A 19,435-nucleotide genomic window follows, 5' to 3' on the forward strand; every position below is an offset into this window, starting at 1 on the left:
TAGAAACCCCCCCTGTTGCTCAAGGAATTCCTCCTCTTAGTTCACCAAAGCTGGGTATTTCTTATAAGCAGCAATTAACCCTTCATCTCTAAAACAGAGTCCAATGAAAGTGGGACTCACTAACTGATAATTGGAAGGAAAGGGGAGGAAGCAAAGGGAGAATTGGGCTGAACTGTCTCCTCCCCAAAATTCGTATGTTGGAGTCCAAACCCCTAGTACCTCAGAATATAACTGTATTTGGAGATAGGGTCTTTACAGAGTGATTAAGTTAAAATGAAGTCATTTGGGTGGGCTCTGATCAGCATGATGTGTCCTTATAAGATGAGGAAATTTGAACACAGAGACGTAGAGAGGGAAGACTATGTGAAGACACAGGGGAAGATAGCCAACTGCAAGCCAGTCGAGAGGCCTGAGAAGAAACCCAGCTGCTGAAACCTTGATCTCAGACATCTTGCCTCCACAACTGTGAGAAAATAAATCTTTATTGTTTAAGCCACCCAGTCTGTGGTACTTTGTAAAGGCAGCCCTAGCAAACTAATACAGAGGGGAAGGGCCAATGGGGGTGAAAAGAAAGAGAAGAAAAAAAGAAGGTAAGAAAGACAAGAAGGAAGAGGAAGTGAGCAGCAGGAGAGAGTAAGTACTTCCCTCTCTCCCAGGAGGATGATGGAGACAGGGCAGGGGCAAGAGAGTCTAGTTCAGGACCTTGGAGATGGCCTGTTTTGCAGGTTTACACAATGTCACAGAACACAGGAAACGACAGAGATCCAGGAAGAAAAGAGGGTAATCTAAAAAAGTTCTGATGAACCTAGGGGCAGGACAGGAATAAAGACACAGACATAGAGAATGGACTTGAGGACACAGGGAGGGGGAAGGGTAAGCTGGGACGAAGTGAGAGAGTGGCATGGACATATATATACTACCAAATGTAAAATAGATAGCATGGACATATATACACTACCAAATGTAAAATAGCTAGTGGGAAGTAGTTGCATAGCACAGGGAGATCAGCTCGGTGCTTTGTGTCCACCTAGAGGGGTGGGATAGGGAGGGTGGGAGGGAGACGCAAGAGGGAAGAGATATGGGATGTATGTATATGTATAGCTGATTCACTTTGTTACACTGCAGAAACTAACACACCATTGTAAAGCAATTATACTCCAATAAAGATGTTAAAAAAATAAAAGAAAAGAGGGAAGTCAACTGTTCCAGGCTTTGGGACGTTGAGGAGAAAAGGATTGTATTTAGCCATGGATGATTTATAATAGTAAAAATGGAAACAATCTAAATATCTGACAACAGAGGAATTATAAACATGTATTGGATAATTATGCCACATGAAAAATCATCTACACTCAAAGAGTTTAAAAAGACATGGAGGGCTTCCCTGGTGGCGCAGTGGTTGAGAGTCTGCCTGCCAATGCAGGGGACACGGGTTCGTGCCCCGGTCCAGGAGGATCCCACATGCCGCGGAGCAGCTAGGCCCGTGAGCCAGGCCACTGAGCCTGCGCGTCTGGAGCCTGTGCTCCGCAACAGGAGAGGCCACAACAGTGAGAGGCCCGCGAACCGCAAAAAAACAAAAAACCCCAAAAAAACCCCACAAAGACCTGGAAAAAGGCACAAAATATGATGTTTAAATAAATTAAGAAAAGCAGAATGTAAAACTGTATTAGAGAATGACTGTACTTACAGTAAATATATATGTAACTACCTTTTTAAAAATTAAAGTATAGTTGATTTACAATGTTGTGTTAGTTTCTGGTGTACAGCAAAGTGATTCAGTTATACACATATATGTATATATATTCTTTTTCATATTCTTTTCCATTATGGTTTATTACAGGATATTAAGTATAGTTCCCTGTGCTACACAGTAAGACCTTATTGATTATGTATTTTATATATAGTGGTTTGTATCTGCTAATCCCAAACTCCCAATTTATCCCTCCTCCCCCTTTCCCCTTTGGTAACCATAAATTTGTTTTCTGTCTGTGAGTTTGTTTCTGTTTTGTAAATAAATTCATTTTTATCATATATTAGATTCCACATATAAGTAGTATGATAATCTCTACTTAGTGAAGTCAGATAGAGAAAGACAGACATAAACAGCATTAATATAAGAGCATGCACAGCCTCTTCCCCTTCCCTTCCCTGCTCCCTATGGAAAATTCTGCTTTGCTCATTCCCACTCCCTCAGTCCTTTGAACTCCAGTCTCACCATGTAGATCAATGTTGTGTGTGTGTGTGTGTGTGTGTGTGTGTGTGTGTGTCCTGGGAAAATGGGATGAGGAACTACACTGTGTCATTTTCTAGAGGCAGAAGGTAGGGGCAGGCAGAGGCAAGCCATGAACAAGTGGTCCAGGCCTGAGGAGCTTGGGGAAGACTAGGTGTGAGAGGGTTGGAGTCTAGGAAAAATTGGGGGATGGGGATTTTGAAAAGTGTTGCTGTGGGTCATAGCCTGGATGCTCCTTAATGTTTTCAGGGGAAGCCAATGAAGATTGGGATTATTTTCAATTACTTTTGGTCTCTGGCTACATGAGACCCCAGACCTTATTTATTTACATATATGTGCAAAGAAAAGGACTGGAAAGAAAGAAACCAAAACACTAGAAGTGGTTAACTCTGCATTGGTGGGATTATTAGGCATTGACACTTTTATGTAAGTTTTGAATAAAAACATGTATTAATGGTAAGGGGTGCATTATTGTTGTTTAAAGAAGGTATACATACTTTCAGTAGAGTGATCTGGGCAGGTTGAATTGCAAAGGGTTAGGAGTGAATAGGGGTGATAAAGTGGGCTTAGATTACTTTCTCAAGAAGTTGCTATGAATAGGAGAGACTTGGGCAAAAGCTTAAAGAGGTGGGAAATCCAAGACATTTTTGGAGGGAGGGGGCTTTTAGGATAGTGAGATCTAAAGAGTTTGACAAATAAGGCATCAAACACCCACTAACAATGTATTGTTTTGAAACATTTTTGATAATTTGTATGTCCTGGAGGCAGAGGGAATTTTATGATATAATCTTTAATTAGCTTTGAGGTGTTTCTCACTTGGTCCAAATGATATTGATTGAGAACTAAAAGGTAATTTCCTCAGCTGAGGCTTAACTGAGTCAAGAGTCTGACTTTCCAACAATTAAGACATTAGGGCTGTAGTGATAACAAAGATAAACTTTAAAGGACTCTGACGTTTAAAAGAGGAATGCTGATTCAGGAATGCTAATTGAAATCTGTAAACTCACAGTTAAATTAGATGCAGATTTGTTTGTTAAATTCTGGGATTCTAGAAGTTAGAGGAAGGTGCATGATGAACAAAATTAGGTATATTTCTTATGTGAGATATTAATGGATTGAACTTGTTATGTCCACAGCTGAATATAAATACACTCAAAACCAGTTTGCATTAATTCTTAGATGATTAATTAAATATACCCTAAAAGAAAATGAAGGTTTGGGGGCATAGTTTCCCCTGGGAGGGTATCAAAGAACACGGTGATGGTAGCATATCCCATAATGCTCCCTTGGAGGTAATATTAAGTAATTCTCATGTTCTCAAATTCCCAGAGATGACTAACGTGGGAGTTGGTGAAGCTGATGAAGCATTGGATTTGGTCTGTGATAGGTGAAAACATACCTACTACACAGGTTTCAGCTGAGAAGAACTGTCAGATGTGTATCTAAATATAATTTTCTCAGACTTTTTCTTTGAGTATGGAGTACATATTTGGAAGAGGTTACAAGGAGATGGGGGGGAAGTGATGAATGCAGATTGCTATGGTTAATTAATGAAGCATAAAATTGGAAAGAGATATTAACTTGTCAAGAAGGTGTAAATGAAAAGACAAAAGGATAGATTTTGCAAGAACAGCCAGGGTGTGTATCAGGACAAGGGAAGCAGGATGGCAGGTGTAGGTTACAGAGTGGGAGGAGGATAAACCTCTACCTTGATGGAGCTGGTGTCCAAAGAGGCATGATCGAGTTCTGGGGCACATCTGTCCCAACATGTGTGAGCACAACATTGAAAATGAGCAGGGGAAATACTGGAGAAGAAATATATTTGGTGGCCACTATGTAGAAAGCATCTGAAAGATTCAAAACAGGAGGAAGGTAACAAGTTCAAGGGAAAATGCAAAGCAAGGAAATGGGGAAGGGGAGAAGGAAACAAATGTGTATCAAGGTTCTACTAGAAAGCAAGCGGAAACTTCTGATGCAGCTATTTTGTTGCCTCTATATTAACTCAGGCTTTTAAATGCAGTTTCCTCAAACTTCTCTCTCAAAATGTATGTTAACTACTTATGAAATAATGAATTAACATGCACAACTGATGTACTTGACTCTCACATATGGGCGAGATTTCCATTTTCTAATTTGTTAATTTCTATAACATTTAAGTTTTTATAAGTATACATTACTTTTATAATAAGACAAAACCAGAAAAATTCTATCAGAATGAGGTTAGCTTCCATGGATAAGCCACTTGTACCCCCAAATAATCATTGTGAAGTGTTGTATTCATGTTTTAAAAAATGTATTGATAGTAGTCATAGCAATAATAATATTATATAATAAAAGGATATTACTGAGCATATTACATATTACACATCACACTCACATTTTCCTTAAAGGTTAGGTTTAAAACCTCACCTCCCCACCCCAAACAAAATGATATAGGTGTGGTTCCACTGTTGCCAACACAACCACGCACAAATCTATGACGATGTATAAAGAGACTTAGATAACTGTGTGGGTGATATGAGCAGGCAGAGGCATTGGAACTCCCCTCTCCACCCTATACACCACTGGTCGAGAGCTACCTTAAGGGCTCCATGACTTGAATTCCCAAACATCTGCCTACAGATTTTGCCTATAATCTCTCTTTTAGTCAATGCTCAATTGTTCTCAAATTTAGTGTGCATAAGAATTACCATACAAAGAAGCACACACAAAGCCATGTATCCTATACTTTACGGGTGATTTAAGGAATTTTTCAGAGATAATTTTGTTTGTACTTAATTTTTGTCTTACTTGCTGACTTTACAGCCACGCTGTTCCTTTGTATAATATGAGATTTGGCTCTACTTGAGAGAACTGTCAGAAACTTAATTGGGGATTCTCTTTGCCTCCTGAAGAAAAGAATTAGAAAACTTACTGTGGTTCAAATACCTTCTCAACCTTCCAAAGCTAGTATATAATAAATGTTTAATTTTTAGCCTGACCAAGAATCCTATAGAGGTATAGGCAACCATCCTTTATTTTTTCTAATGAAAGATGGAGTCCTATTATTAAGCAGTCAGGTCTATTTATTAATCTAAAACAAACAAGTATGACCACTGTAACTCTAAGAGAGAAATTGGAGAATTTGAGATGTAACCCATTGAGGAGTCAAGCAGATTCTCAAAGAATGAACAGTGACTTTGGATAGAATGATTTATGGCCCTTTGTGAGATGAGTGGGGAAGTAAATGGTTAAATGAGTGTGTCTGCCAGATGGGTTCCTAACCCCAGAGTGTGGGAGAGAAGGATGTATGGGGTTGGATTAGGATCCCAGGTGAGACTCAGACAGGTAACGATGGGGTCCACAGGTTGGCTGTGCAAACTGTGTCCAGCACAGGTCCCTGATCTGCTGAAGGGGAAAGGGGCAGTGTCTCAGCAGAGGACTGTGCCTGCAGGGTTGGGGGTTGGGCTGCCTTTTCCCATAGGCTCAAAGGCAATATATAGGCCAGTGGTAGACCAGGGAGGATGTCTGCTTCATGCACTAAACTTCACACAAGTTTAAGGGTCAGTTATTTAAACAGGATGTCTTGGCTTCCAAATGACTGTGAGATGGGTGATACTGTATGTTGCTAAGTCACATATTTTTCCACTCTTAAGTCTTCTCCTCCTGTCCCTGTTGGAGAGGGGTGAGTAGCACTCAAGCAGATACTTGGTTCTCTGAGATTTCCATAATTAGGGAAAAGATGGAGCAGGGCAGGAAAACAAAAGTGACTCTAAATTATTCTGTCTTGTTCTACAAAAAGTCTAAGCATTTGAGGGAAGGGGATTAGCAGGTATATAGACCAAACATCTTGGCAAACCAAGAGGAAACAGAAGATTTCCTTGGGCTGTGGGAAGGAGTTGTGGAAGGAGAGGAGAGTGGAGGGAAGGGGAGGGAGAGAGACTGATCAATTTGTGTGAACTTTGAATACAGAGGGGACCCTTGAGCCCATGTCTTAGTAACTCCCAGAAGCAAGAAATGGTTGTGTGGCATGTCTGGGACAACAGAACTAGAAATGTCTTGTAGATGATTCCATGCCCAGGCCTGACACGATAGCAGCAGAACAATGGGCATCTCAACACTACCAAGTGAAAGAGGACCAACCAGCATGGCCCAACCCCCAGTCCTACTTTGGCATTGTTTAAAACAAGAGATTCTCAGGGAAGACTGAGAGAAGTTGTTTTCTGCCAATTTGGCAGATGGAGACCTCAGAATTTAAAAAAATACAAAATGAAAAAAAAATTACCTGAATATAAATTCTGAGATTTACATGTACTATCACTGCCCTTAAGTGAATATATCAAAATGGCTGTATCAGAGTCATGGTTCTTGCCTACTGTGTTCCAGGCACTGGGTGAAGCATGGTCACCACCTGTTCTTCAAGTAAATTTCACAAAACAGCACTGCATGGCAGATGTCATGATTATCCCAGTTTACAGGTGAAACACTGTAGCTCAAAGACACAGTGACAAGTGGAGGGCCAGGGATGCAAACCCAGGTCTGTTTTCCTTCCTGCATTATGCTCTAGTTATCAGTGACATGTACCTAAACTCAGGGACAAAGGGAATACACTGGGGTGCTCAAAAGGTAAAGAAGAAAAAAAAAAGGAGCTTAGTCCATTATAGCAATGGGTCTGTCTTGTTACTGAAAGTAGAGTACATAAATAATACTGATATGCAGAGGGAAAGCCTGTGACTAGATCAAAAGAAGGAAACTCTTAGGCAAGGAATGGAAGTTTCTAGGTGACACTAGACTTACAGAAACCAGGTCAGACAACAAGCCTCTCTTCTCCATATCAGAGGCCTCTTTTCAGAGGCATAAGTATTGAATGTGTTTTCAATATGCTGTGGTGAGTTTCGATTAAAACCAACCAACCAACCTATGGATGTGTAGATGTATTTTCACCAGCCTATATAATTTCCATTCATTCAACTCACTGGAGCACTCCTAAAGCCATTAGGCTAGAAAAACGAAAGCTTATACACACACACACACACACACACACACACGTGCACAGGCATGGTCGATCAATTCCAAAATTCCTACCCAAGTTTAAGCAAAAGAACAGATACACTTTAGCATTTATTTTAAAAATCTGTCTAATTCCTCAAAGACCCAGGTTAGACTTAAATGTTTATATTTAAGGCTTTGGATACGTGCTATTCTCCAATTCACAGGACCAGGTTACCTGGTTAGGGTCAGGATCAACTTCATCCCAGTTGTGAGTGACATGGCCTTGGTCAATGGATTCAAAAGGCTTGTGAGAAACCGAAGGTAGAATCCTATATAGCCAGCTGGGGGGAAACAAGGACACATAAGCCTAAAGGTGATGTTATGAGCCACAGACTGGCTCAGGAAATACCATTAGGAAGACGCTCAAGTCAACAATGATCTGTGAGCTTTAATGTGAGAAGCAATGACACAGCATCATTTCTTAATAGCCACTGCTGCCCATAGCCCTGGCCTCTTCTCACCTTTCCACACGATCCATCACTCTTCAAATTGAGCCTCTAGCCCTTGGTTATTTCCATACTGACAAAAAAAGAATTGCCTTTCCCAATGACAATTATAAAGGAAGGGAAAGTACCTTGAGGGATATCTGTGCAGGCAAATCCACAGAAAAACATTAGCTTATGTACATATTGGATACTAATCCTTGCTCTGGCTCTGGAAAGTGAGGACAAGGAGTCCTACACAGATTGAGACAATATGGGTGGTTTCTTTGTCATTTTTGAAATATAAATCAATTTTCTTCTTTAAAATTATAGAAGTAATTCATGCCAGTGATAAAAATAATTCAAGTAATTTAAAAAGTCTCAAAAGGTAGACTTAGATGGCTTTCTCCTCCAGTTTCTTCAGAGCCAATCCTCAGAGGCATCAGAACTTAACAATTTTCTTGTACATTCTCTAAGATATTTCCAATGCATAATAAGAAAAATTGCCAAATTGTTGTACCACTTTATTCTCACAACACTAATGTGTGAGAGTGCCTGATCACCCACATCTTTACAAATAGGGGGTATTATTACTAATTTTGGCCTTGTAGGTAAAAAATACTATCTCATTTTTATTTTGTATTACCATTATTATGAGTAAAGTTGAGAATCTGTATGTTTATTGGCCCCTTGGAATTTTTCTATAAATTACTTGCCCAAGTCCTTTACCATTTTTCTATTGGGCTGTCTTTTTTTTTTTTTTTTTTGCAGTACGCGGGCCTCTCACTGTTGCGGTCTCCCCCGTTGCGGAGCACAGGCTCCGGACGCGCAGGCTCAGCGGCCATGGCTCATGGGCCCAGCCGCTCTGCGGCATGTGGGATCTCCCCGGACCGGGGCACGAACCCGTGTCCCCTGCATCGGCAGGCGGACTCTCAACCACTGCGCCACCAAGGAAGCCCTGGGTTGTCTTTTTGATGTTAATTTGTAAGATGTTTAGGAAATTAACATATCTAAAATTATAAGAGCATCCATCTTTACTTTCTTATAGTACATTTCTGGCTTTGTTTCAGGAAGAGAAGACTCTGATGAAGGAACCCTGAAGGACACCAGGAGGAGAACCATCCAGAAGTTGAGAGGGACACTGAACCTCACTGAGAGGGACCCAAGTCCTTTCAGAGGCTGTTACCTTGACAGGGTACAGCAGGAAGAGGAATACCACTTGGGGCAATGGAAGACCAGACCTGCTTGAACAAGCTCTGGCCCTTTAAGCCCCAGGACAGTCTACTTCAGGGGGTGGAATTGACCTGGCCCTACACTGAGCCATTTGGGAGATTAAAGGGCTAGCTAGATTTGTTCAGTTTTCTTTTGATTCCTCTAGCTCTAGGTGAGGTAATCTCAGACATTGGACTTTGGCCCATGAATTAACTAGGCCTCTCTAGGTTCTATACGGAATTGAGAACATGTGTGTGTGTATTTTAGAACCGGCTGTGTGATCCTGGGCAAGTTACAAGACTTTCTTGTTCGTTTTTTTTTTTTTTGGTCACCCTGCCTGGCTTGTGAGATCTTAGTTCCCTAACCAGGGACCAAACCCAGGCTCTCAGTAGTGAAAGCTCAGAGTCCTAACCACTGGACCGCCAGGGAATTCCCAAAACTTTCTTGATCCTATGTTCCTCATCCTTATCTCCTAGGATTGTTGTGAGGATTCAGAGTTTATGTACCTAGAATGCCTGGCACACAGTAGGTGCTCAATTACTAGATGTGTGTTGAATTGTCTGTCTACCCCTAATCATCTGGGTTTTTATGATGGTCCAGATTTCCTACATTCTCTGTGCTGGCTCTCACCTTCTCAGGACCTAAGGGATCAGCTAACTAATCAGATAAAAATCAACCCCTGATAGATATACTCTCTGATAGTTTGTGGGTGGGGGGCGGGGAGTTCCTGAACTCTGTGGCTTAAATGAGTAGTGACTAAATGTAGGAATTTCAGGCTTTCTCATCTATGGATGGGGCTGGTTCCATCTTCCCACTGGGGATTTTAAGCATTTTCACAATTCTTGTGGATGCCTTTGAAGAGTTCTAAACAGATGGGTGAACCATGCCTAGTGTCCCTTGTTTTTTGGCTGAGTTTATAAAACTCCCCAGGCAGCACTACACTGCCCTGGACAGAGATTTAATTCTGATTCAGGGAATGGTGCCAGCATCTTAATGAAATGCCAACAGCTCCTTTTCAGCCTCCTGGAACAGAGCTCTGCTCCTGCTGACTGAAGATATTGCTGAATAATGGGGGCAGGCAGCAGAATCCGGAGTCCAGGTGTCCAGTTAGTGAATGGGTCATAAAGTCAAGAACATAGTCATGGAGGCCAGGCTGTCATAAATTAGAATTGACAGGAATTGTCTGTGTGCTTACCTTACCTTGGCTATCTGGGCTTGCAGAGAGAGAGAGAGATGATTAAATAGTGATAGAATTAATCTTGATTTGACAAGTATGGGAAACTATCTCTTCCCCCTCCATGTACAGATCTATCGAGAGGGAAGCAATATTGATATTGACATGGTAGCATAGCACCTGCCACTCAGTTTTCCGACAGCCTTCTAGGGATACACTGTATTGGAGGAAGACATTCTGCTACTGTGGCAATAATGATGATGATAATAATTAATGTTAATTGAGCACTCACCATGTACCCGGCAATGTGCTAAGCACCTTACATATGTTCTTTCCCTTAATCCTCATCACAACTATGAGATAAGTACTATTATTATCTCTTTTACAAATGAGAAACCAGAAGGCTCTTGGAGGGTACATGACCTGCCCAAGGTCACACAGCTGGAAAGAGAAGGAACCAGGATTTAAACTCAGGAGGCCTGCCTCCAGAGTGGGCACGATTAACCCCTAAGGGAAACAACCTATCATTTGTGTGGTCCATGGTGCTTTTGTTCTCACTATCTCATTTACTTCTCAGGAGGACTCGCTGGAGACAAACCCAATCACCTTCCACTAAGCAGTACAAGACTGCCTGCCCTCCTCCCCCTAACTCCAATATAAGCAGCAGCCCTCTACACAGGTGTTCTATTCTGAAATTCCCATAATTAGACACTGCTTGTTTAAGTCACAACACTCAACTGCTTCCCTAAACAACAACAGGTACTGCAACCAACCTGCCCCATAGGAGTTAACCAAGAGACTGAGTTCATTGACCTGGCTTGTAGGATTAGAGCAAACATGGATCATGACATGTTGTGCTAATGAATGTGCTGGTTTCCAGCAAAGACAAATTCCGAGGAGAAAAATCCTTATTAATTCAAACCACCAGGGGCCATAATACATGACCTTTCATCTAACCCAAGCTTGGATTATCCAATGTTTTCATCCAAAGAACATAATACTTCTAGTCAGCTGAGGAAGATATTGCACTGAATCTTCTATAATTTTGAGTTAATCATTATAAAAAAAACTCCCAAGTAAATCAAAATTCGGAACTCAACTGCACAATCCCAGGGGAAGGCCAGACTGTGAGGAAGACTTTCTTCTGAGTACAAGCAACAAGTTGTAAATGGAACTAGACGTGTCTGTTTTCTAGGCTCTGTGCAGCTGCTCTCTCCCCTTCTTCTATCAGTCACTTGATTCTAGCTGGAGATGAGGTTCATCCTCCCCTCACTATGACCCAGAGCACAGCCTGTAAGAAGCAGGATCTTGGGCAACCCTGGGAGGCTGTGGCCCAGGTATAGGAGGCAGCACTAAATACTAGTCATAGCTCCCATAGACCGCAGGTCAGAATTAACCTAATCCTTTTACCTCCTTTTATTGCTGCTCCGTGGACAAGTGAAAGCTGATCCTGAGAGCTGCTCAGCATACAGATTGTAAGGGCAAACTTGAGGATTATTCTAAAACAAAGGAGGCAATAAATGACATCACTCCATCAGAAAAGCATTCCACCTTCCCATCAAACAACTCAGTGGGGGAATTCTGTCTTGGATGGCGATGCTCTGAGCCACTCACTGCACATGACCATCTCCAACCCATACGTCCTTCTTGTAATAATGTTTTAGGTGACTTTCCTCCTTGATTAGAAAAGTAGTACATGCTTATTGTAGAAAATTTATAAACTATAACCCATTATCTCACCATCCAGAAATAACCCAATGTTGACATATGAGTATATTTCCTTCCATTCTTATCCTCCAAAATGGGAACGCTATGATATGTGTAGTCCTGTTAATAATTAGCACTTAAAAAAAAGAGGAAACACTATATCATGAGCATTTTTTCATGCCATGAAATATTCTTAAAAATTTTTGACAAAATTTTTGTTTGCCATATTTTTGCTATTTTAACCAACACTAGTATGAACATCTTTGTGCACACATTTTTTTTTTTTTTAACAAGGACTGATTATTTTCTCATCATTGCCATATCTTATGCTGTTCAAGGGAACTTTAAGGAAGTCCCTTAACCCCGGACCTAGGGGATCTTCTTGAAAGCCTTAAATTTAATGTTACTTTTCTGGGACTAAGTGCTTTGCCATAGGTAACCATTATCCAACTTTAACTTTGTATTGTCTTTGTTCTGCATCCCAATTGTCTTAATGATTTGTGAAACTCCTAGACAGTTCACAGGCTAATTTTCAAGATGGTGGGTAGAAGCACTTGGCCTGAAAGCTGGTCATTCATTTCTATAATTCAGAGTTCTCCAAGCTGATATTCTATTCACTCATACCTGTCCTTCTGGCAGGGCACCTGGGCAGCGAGGATCCTCTGAGGCACACTCATTACCGAATCCAGAAATGTACTGCATGTGACAAAGACACAAAGGCCACCATTAATGGGATTTAAAGAGTATTTTGCTATTTTGACTGTCTATGAAGGTAAGAATTTCTTTATGACATATGTTTGTGTATCACATTCTATACATAACATCTTTGCTATGTCTTGGCATGTGAACCATTTAGGAAAGATAATTTCTCTGTGTGAATTTTAAAGACCACCAATTAATTGGGAGAAGAGTGCTGGATATTACATGGACTTTCCATCCTTAGCTGTACTTAGTTGATTTATGGGCTTATTCTTAATTATCGCACTCCAAGAACAGGTTCTTTAATTCTGGACCCATCAGGGAGTTCCTGAGAGGGGAGATGGCTCAGGCATCACCTCAACTCCAGGTTAGTAAGATCTGGCTGGCCTGGCTTGCAACCTCCCTGAGGTTGGAGCTCCACTTCCCCTTCATATGATGAAACAAGTAGCTGTAAAGAGTGTGTGGATCCAATCTGACAGCAAAACCCTTGAGAAAAAGCCCTCCAACCAGCCTCGCTGCAGGCAAAAACCTATATCATCTGGCTCATCTATGGAGCACTTGTAAATATATTTGCATCTATGTGGATGTAGGAAAACAAGTTTTGAAGATATGCGTGGCTTTCAGGAGAATAGCCAGATCTGTCCTCAGTGGCACAATGGAGTTCATTCTGATTGTCATCAATTTACTTTCCATCCAGAGGAAAAAAAGGGAGTTTCTCAATAAAGTAAAGTGTGTGGAGCCCCTAAAACTTATTTTGACAACACTTAAACACACCTGTGAGTTCTTGTTCACTGTCTGGCTTCTCTGCTAGTTTATAAGCTCCATGAAGGATGGAACTATGGCATCTTGTTTACCTCTATATGCCTTGTGCCCGGTTTATAGAAGGTACTCAGTAGATATCTACTGTTTGATTTAGTTTTTCCCTTACAGCCTGTTCTATTCTATTTATTTATTTATTTATTTTTGGCTGGGTTGGGTCTTCATTGCTGTGCATGGGCTTTCTCTAGTTGTGGAGAGTTGGGGCTACCCTTAGTTGTGGTGCGCGGACTTCTCGTTGCAGTGGCCTCTCGCTGTGGAGCACGGGCTCTAGAGCTCAGGCTCAGTAGCTGTGGCGCACGGGCTTAGTTGCTCCGCGGCATGTGGGATCTTCCCTGACCAGGGCTCGAACCCCTGTCCCATGCATTGGCAGGCAGATTCTTAACCACTGCGCCACCAGGGAAGTCCCCCTTAGAGCCTATTCTAACACGAGTGTATGTATCCTGATCTAAGTAGGGTTAGAACCCCCTTTTCTCTAACTTAAACATCAAAAAAAAGGCCATTTTCTTCCCATAGTTGTTCCTCATAAATGTATCAATACTTAATTTTAGCCCACGATAATGAAAGTGCAGCGTCACTCAGTGAGTGAAATGCCATCATCTGAGTACATGTCTTTAAGAGATATAAGAAGGAAGTAAGTGGGTGGAGGATAAACCCTCCAGAATTCTCAGCAGCTTGGAGCAGGATGAGATTGATGTAACACACCTGGATGTGGGAGCAATGATCAGGGCAACAGCTGCCCATATTTGGAAGGAATATCAAATGTGAAATGTTATGACCTAGAAAGCAATGGAAGTGAAATTATTCTTTTTTGCCTCCAGACACAATATTTTTTTATATTTGAAAATCTATCAGCACTAAAAACAGTATGTTATATTACACAGAGATTGGTTAACAGCAGCATGCAATTTGGAATGATTTCCTTGGGGAAAGGGCAGAGACCATCCAGCATTCTGACTCTCCACTGAATACAATTTTCTTCTCTCTAATGAACCTCATGCTCACCATCAAGAGGATTGAATCTGAGCTGCTGAGAAATGGTATTGACCCGAAATTATCTTCAGTTCTGTGGAATGGAATTGCAGACCAATCTTGCCTGAAGCCACTGAGTACCTCAGTGGCTTCACTTTGTTCAACTGCAGCGTTGTTTCCCTCTGCAAAGGGAGGCAAGAAGGTCTGAGGCTGAGCTTTCTGGCAGGGGTGGGTGGGTTTACTCATTAACCTTCCCCATTCTTTGCAACTGCTGGCCTCAGAACAGAGTCCAGGGTTATTTGTACGTTGGGAACAAAGGAAAAGAGACTTACTATATGTAATTTTAAAGCATATGCTTCAGACTGCTTTAAAAAGTAGAAAAGAAAGTAGAAAGAACAGCTGGTGCTTTGGAAGGGAGCCATCCAGCTCAGAGAGAGGTGTGAGTTCTGAATCGGTTTCTCAATCTTAGCTGAGGTGCATTGGCTGAAGAGGGGGATGAAAACTGCTGAGTCATTCTCAAACCAGTTGGTTTTTCTAATCCCCTGAGAGAAAAATTACAGATGAGTTTGTTAGAGTTTTAAAATATCATGTGCCTTACTGCTGAAGGTATCAGAATCAAGGAAGCAGTATTCTGCAGCTGCTTTCCCAAGGCTTTGAGATCAAGGACAGAATCTGAACTCTGCTTATATCAGCTGTGAAAATCCAAGCTTTCAACTCCAGCTGGTTCAGTGACTATACAAATATACCTTATGCCGAAAAATTAAAAATAAAAACGTCTGACATTAAGCAAGTGTGTTTGTATGCTTTCTTCAATCCAGATTTCTGAATAATTTGCTCCCACATAGAAACAATTTTGTTTCCTTCCAAGAGAATTATACACATCCTTTCTAAATGAAAGAACAAATTACTGAGGTCCATGTAACTTCAGTACCATCAGTTCTTTGGCAGCTCCCTAGTGTACAGCTTTCTAATTTTCACCTGGTCCCCAGGATATGATTTATTTGTCAGAGTAGCTTTATGAGGTGCTTTCTCCTGACTCTGATTCTGGGTAACACCCTGATGGGACGAGCAGATACTATACCTCACTTCCTTTTCCTGGGCATGAGGGAAAGAGAGAGAAGTCAGGGTAGAGATGGAACTATAGCTACCTTTTTCTCCTGTGCAAAGAGTCCAGTATTTCTAGTTAACCTTGATGGGAACATAGGATATAGATTGTTAGGGGAACTTGAAGATTATTGCAAGTAGGCTAAACTGCGGTAGGCTGAATAATAATGCCTCAAAGATATCTATGTCTTAATCCCTGGAACTTGTGAGTGTTCCCTTATATAGCAAAAGAGACTTTGCAGATGTGATTAAGTTAAGGATCTTGAGATGGGGAGATGTCCTGGATTCTTTGGGTGCGCCCTAAATGTAATCATAAATATTCGTAAGGGAGGGAGGTAGAGGAAGATTTGATTATAAAAGAGGAAAAGGTGATGTGATGATGGAAGCAGAGATGAGTGATGCACTTTGAAGATGGTGAAAGGGACCTTAAGTCAAGAAATGCAGGCAACTTCTAGAAGCTGGGAATGCAGGGAAATGGATTCTCCCCTTGAGTTTTCAAAAGGAACCAGCCAACACCTTGACTCTGAGCCCAGTGAAACTGATTTCAGACTTCTGACCTCCAGAACTGTAAGAAAATAAATTTGGTCATTTTAAGCCACTAAATTTGTGGTAATTTGTTACAACAGAAACAGGAAATGAATACAATAATTATGTAGACCAGGGGGTCCCATCTCTGGCTAATTAGAATCACCCCCAAAGCTTGTTAAAAACAGACCCATACCTAGTGAATCAAAATATTTGGTGCTGGGGCCCGAAGTCTGCATGTTAAACAGCTCTCTTTTTTAGAAATGAAGAAATCAAGACTTGTAGAAGTGGACTTGTAGAAGACTTAAGAACATTGGGTGGTTCATTTAAAATTTAATTTTACTATTTTATCTTTTGAACTTTCTTCCCCCAGTTGTGCTGCTTTTATGTTAATGTGATTTCATTTGAGGCTTTGTGTTGACATATCCATTAAAAGGAAGAAATAAAAGCAGAGAAATATTTTTTTTAACTTATAGTGTGTATTGATTAGAGTGATGCAATCTGGCTTTCTGTGTTTGGATTTGTGATCTGTAGAGCTAACCTTTCCTTGCAGAGATTAGACAGCAGGCTGGGGAAAATGCCTTTGAAATTGAGAACAAAAAGCAGCATGCAATTTACGTTGGTGTGCTGGTGCTGTGCATAATAAGTTGCTCAAAAATTTCAGCAGGATAGGATTTTAGATATAATTTATTTATAAATGGTAAGGATGTTTCCACCCCTGCTGAACTTCCCCATAGCCTTTTCATCAGGAAATGAAGTTTTTATGCACTCCCCCTCTTCTAAGACTTCAACTACCACCATTGATATGATGACCTCCCATATCTATTCTCCTAGCTCTACCCCCTCCCCTGAGATCCAGATCCATACATCTGACCACATCCTGGGTATCTCATCTTGGCTGTCCCTGCAGCAACCCAAATTTAACTCTTGGATCCCAGAACGTGCAGGGCTTTCTGTGTGTGCTGTGCCTTTGCACTTGTTTCCTCTAGCCCCTTTTCAGTGAAGTCAATTTCTACGTCTCTCCTAAGACTCAGCTTAGGAACTGCCTCCTTCAAGGAGTTTCTCTGGGCTCCACCTAGTCCAGATTCAGTTTCTTTCCTATGTTAATTCGTGGCATCATGTATTAACATATAATATTTGCCGAATGAAAGAATGAGAATTCTTTCTCAGTCTTTCTAACTCTTGATCAGGCATAAAGAAGCAAACTCTTTTACTTCGGTGTTGAGTGGTTTTAGGACCCCTGTTAATTAGGGAGATGTTTGATTTTCAAACTCAGCATCAGTTGAAGGGCATTCAGAAAGTGCTCAAACCCTGGAAAGAAGCCTGGAGTCTGGCACACTTGGCTTGAGTCAAGATTCTGGGCAGTTCTACTCAGGTCCACATGCATGTGTTGGGCACTGATGCCAGCCTGGGGTGGACACTAGGCATAGTTTTAGACATTGGCCTTGAGGCACTCAGTCTAGCAGATGCTACTAAAGCTCCTTTTGGAGCCTGGGCATGGATTCAGACAAACCCAATTTCTAATCCAGTCTCTATCACCTATCAGCAGTGACCTTGGGCAAGTCACTTAATCTCTCTAAACTTTATTTTCCTTAATGGTAAAGTGGCTACCTCCAGATTTACTTTGAAGATTATGAGTTAATTCATTAGTACCACATAACTCACACATATTTTTCAATCGAAGATTAAATAATAAAAGGAATTATTTCCTAGAGGAAGTGCTAGGGTTTCTACTGGCCAAGCGCTGATTGTGAGCCTCAAAATAACTGAATAGATTAAACATGCCTAATTGGTTGGCTGGAGGCTGTCCAGGAAGCTGCAGCATCAGGAAGGTGTGGGAGAGTAGGGGCTGGCAAACAGACACAGTGAGAAACATGTCTGTCCATGGTGGAGGAGAGCCCTTATGACATCTACAGATTCCCAAGACAATATATGAAAAAAGCTAGGCAAGAGATGGACAGTTAGGCCGTCATCTCTTTTCTTTATCATCCCCCAGCCCCAGCCATGCTTACGGACACCACGGCGAAGCCTCTGAACACAACAGCTTGGACGAGGGCCTCTCTAAGTTCTTTCTGACTCTGAAGCTCTGGAATTCTCAGACACTTCCATGAGTTGTGGCTGAAGAAGCCACAGCGAAGTGGCCAGATAGTTTCTTACCTTCAACTCTGCCATTTTCCTTCTGCTGCAGGTGTGGCGATTTCAGGAAACCCAGGCTCAGAGAGGGTATGAAGTCAAAATGCTTCTGTTTCTCCTTCAAATCACCTCTGGATGTTGTTATTCTACTGCTTCACTGTGCTCGCTGGTCAGCTGGTCGCTCAAACTAGCCACAAGCATTTCCTAACTGCTACACTAGGGAGAAAGTCCAGCATGCTTGTTTCCAAACTGCTTACACAACTGTCTTTGGTTTTGAAACCCGGGCTGTTTCTGAAGTTTGCAGAGGCCTGTCTCCTCTTCACCCGAGGTAAATGTTGACCAATGATTTTTTCCAGTTAAAAGAAAGAGGCTTATGACTAAAGGCAGAGAATTTAAAGCTCTCTGCGGAAGGAACTGTGGCAGTTAGGGCCTGCTGTGTGAGGTAGAGGCTTCTCCACTCAGTCCCGACTGAGGCTGGGAAGGAACAGGGTGGAGTGTTCACTCTCTGGAGAGCAGTGAGGAAATGATCCGTGCTGTGACACAGGCGTTTTCACGCAGCTACCTGAAGCAGGGACAGGGTCTGGACAGCTCTCCATACCTGCTCCCAGGGATGAGCTGGGTGAACAGTTCAGAGCCTGAAGCACTTCGCTTAAAGCAAACTGAGATATTTACTATTGCTCCTCTTAATTTCTTAAATGTATTTAGTGTTCTTATAAATTCTTTAAGAATCTTATTTCCTAATGCCTGTACCTCTCTAGAAAGAGACCAAGGGATTACTTTCCAGCCACCTTTTCCATGACTCCCTTGTCCTTCATCTTGGCTACTCTCCTTAGCCATGGTCAGGTATCAACTTCATGGCTAATGGCATTCAGGAAGGAAGAAACCATATATCGAGAGCTTGTTCATGCCAGATTTTCCCACAGACATTACCTCATTTAATTTCACAAAAACAATCTTTTAAACTAGGCTTTATTATCATAAACTCAGGTGCAGCAGAACAGGCAGGAAGTGTAAATGGGTAAAGTAGGCTAGGTGATTTTTTAAGATATGACTTTTATACACGAAGCTCCAATTTTTAAACATTGGCAACTTAAACAAGTGAATGGATGAATGAATGAATGAATAAAGCCATTGTAATAGATTGCAAATAATGCCCACAGATTCCTTTCATCCTTGTACGTATGCCCCTTTGCAATGTGACTTTGCTGCTCCTCCCAAAATGAGACGGAGTCTTTTACTTACCTCCTTGAATCTTACTTTGGCTAATAGCAAACACAACACAAGCACAGGTTTGAAAAATGCTGTGCCTTACGATTTGCCCATTTCTTGCTACTTGAGACCACCATTCAGAGAAGTCAGGCTAGCCTCCTTGAGAATGAGACCAAGAGGTCCAGGCACTCAACAGCCCAG

At 41.5% G+C, this 19,435-nt stretch overlaps 1 protein-coding gene across 1 annotated transcript in view; it reads right to left on the minus strand.

The window, feature by feature from the left end:
- HGD (homogentisate 1,2-dioxygenase) overlaps positions 1-18,147 on the minus strand; it is a 45,012-nt gene extending 26,865 nt beyond the window's left edge. Inside the window, exons 1-4 of the mRNA XM_030857704.2 lie at positions 18,050-18,147; positions 12,401-12,472; positions 11,480-11,568; positions 7,437-7,542 (exon numbers count right to left, since the gene is read on the minus strand). Of these exons, the coding sequence (XP_030713564.2) occupies positions 7,437-7,542; positions 11,480-11,568; positions 12,401-12,472; positions 18,050-18,064 (282 nt within the window). The 5' untranslated portion in view covers positions 18,065-18,147. The remainder of the gene's footprint in view (positions 1-7,436; positions 7,543-11,479; positions 11,569-12,400; positions 12,473-18,049) is intronic.
- Positions 18,148-19,435: the final 1,288 nt, after the last annotated feature.

The sequence above is a fragment of the Globicephala melas genome, chromosome 4 (genome assembly GCF_963455315.2).
Source record: "Globicephala melas chromosome 4, mGloMel1.2, whole genome shotgun sequence".
NCBI classification, from domain to species: Eukaryota; Metazoa; Chordata; class Mammalia; order Artiodactyla; family Delphinidae; genus Globicephala; species Globicephala melas.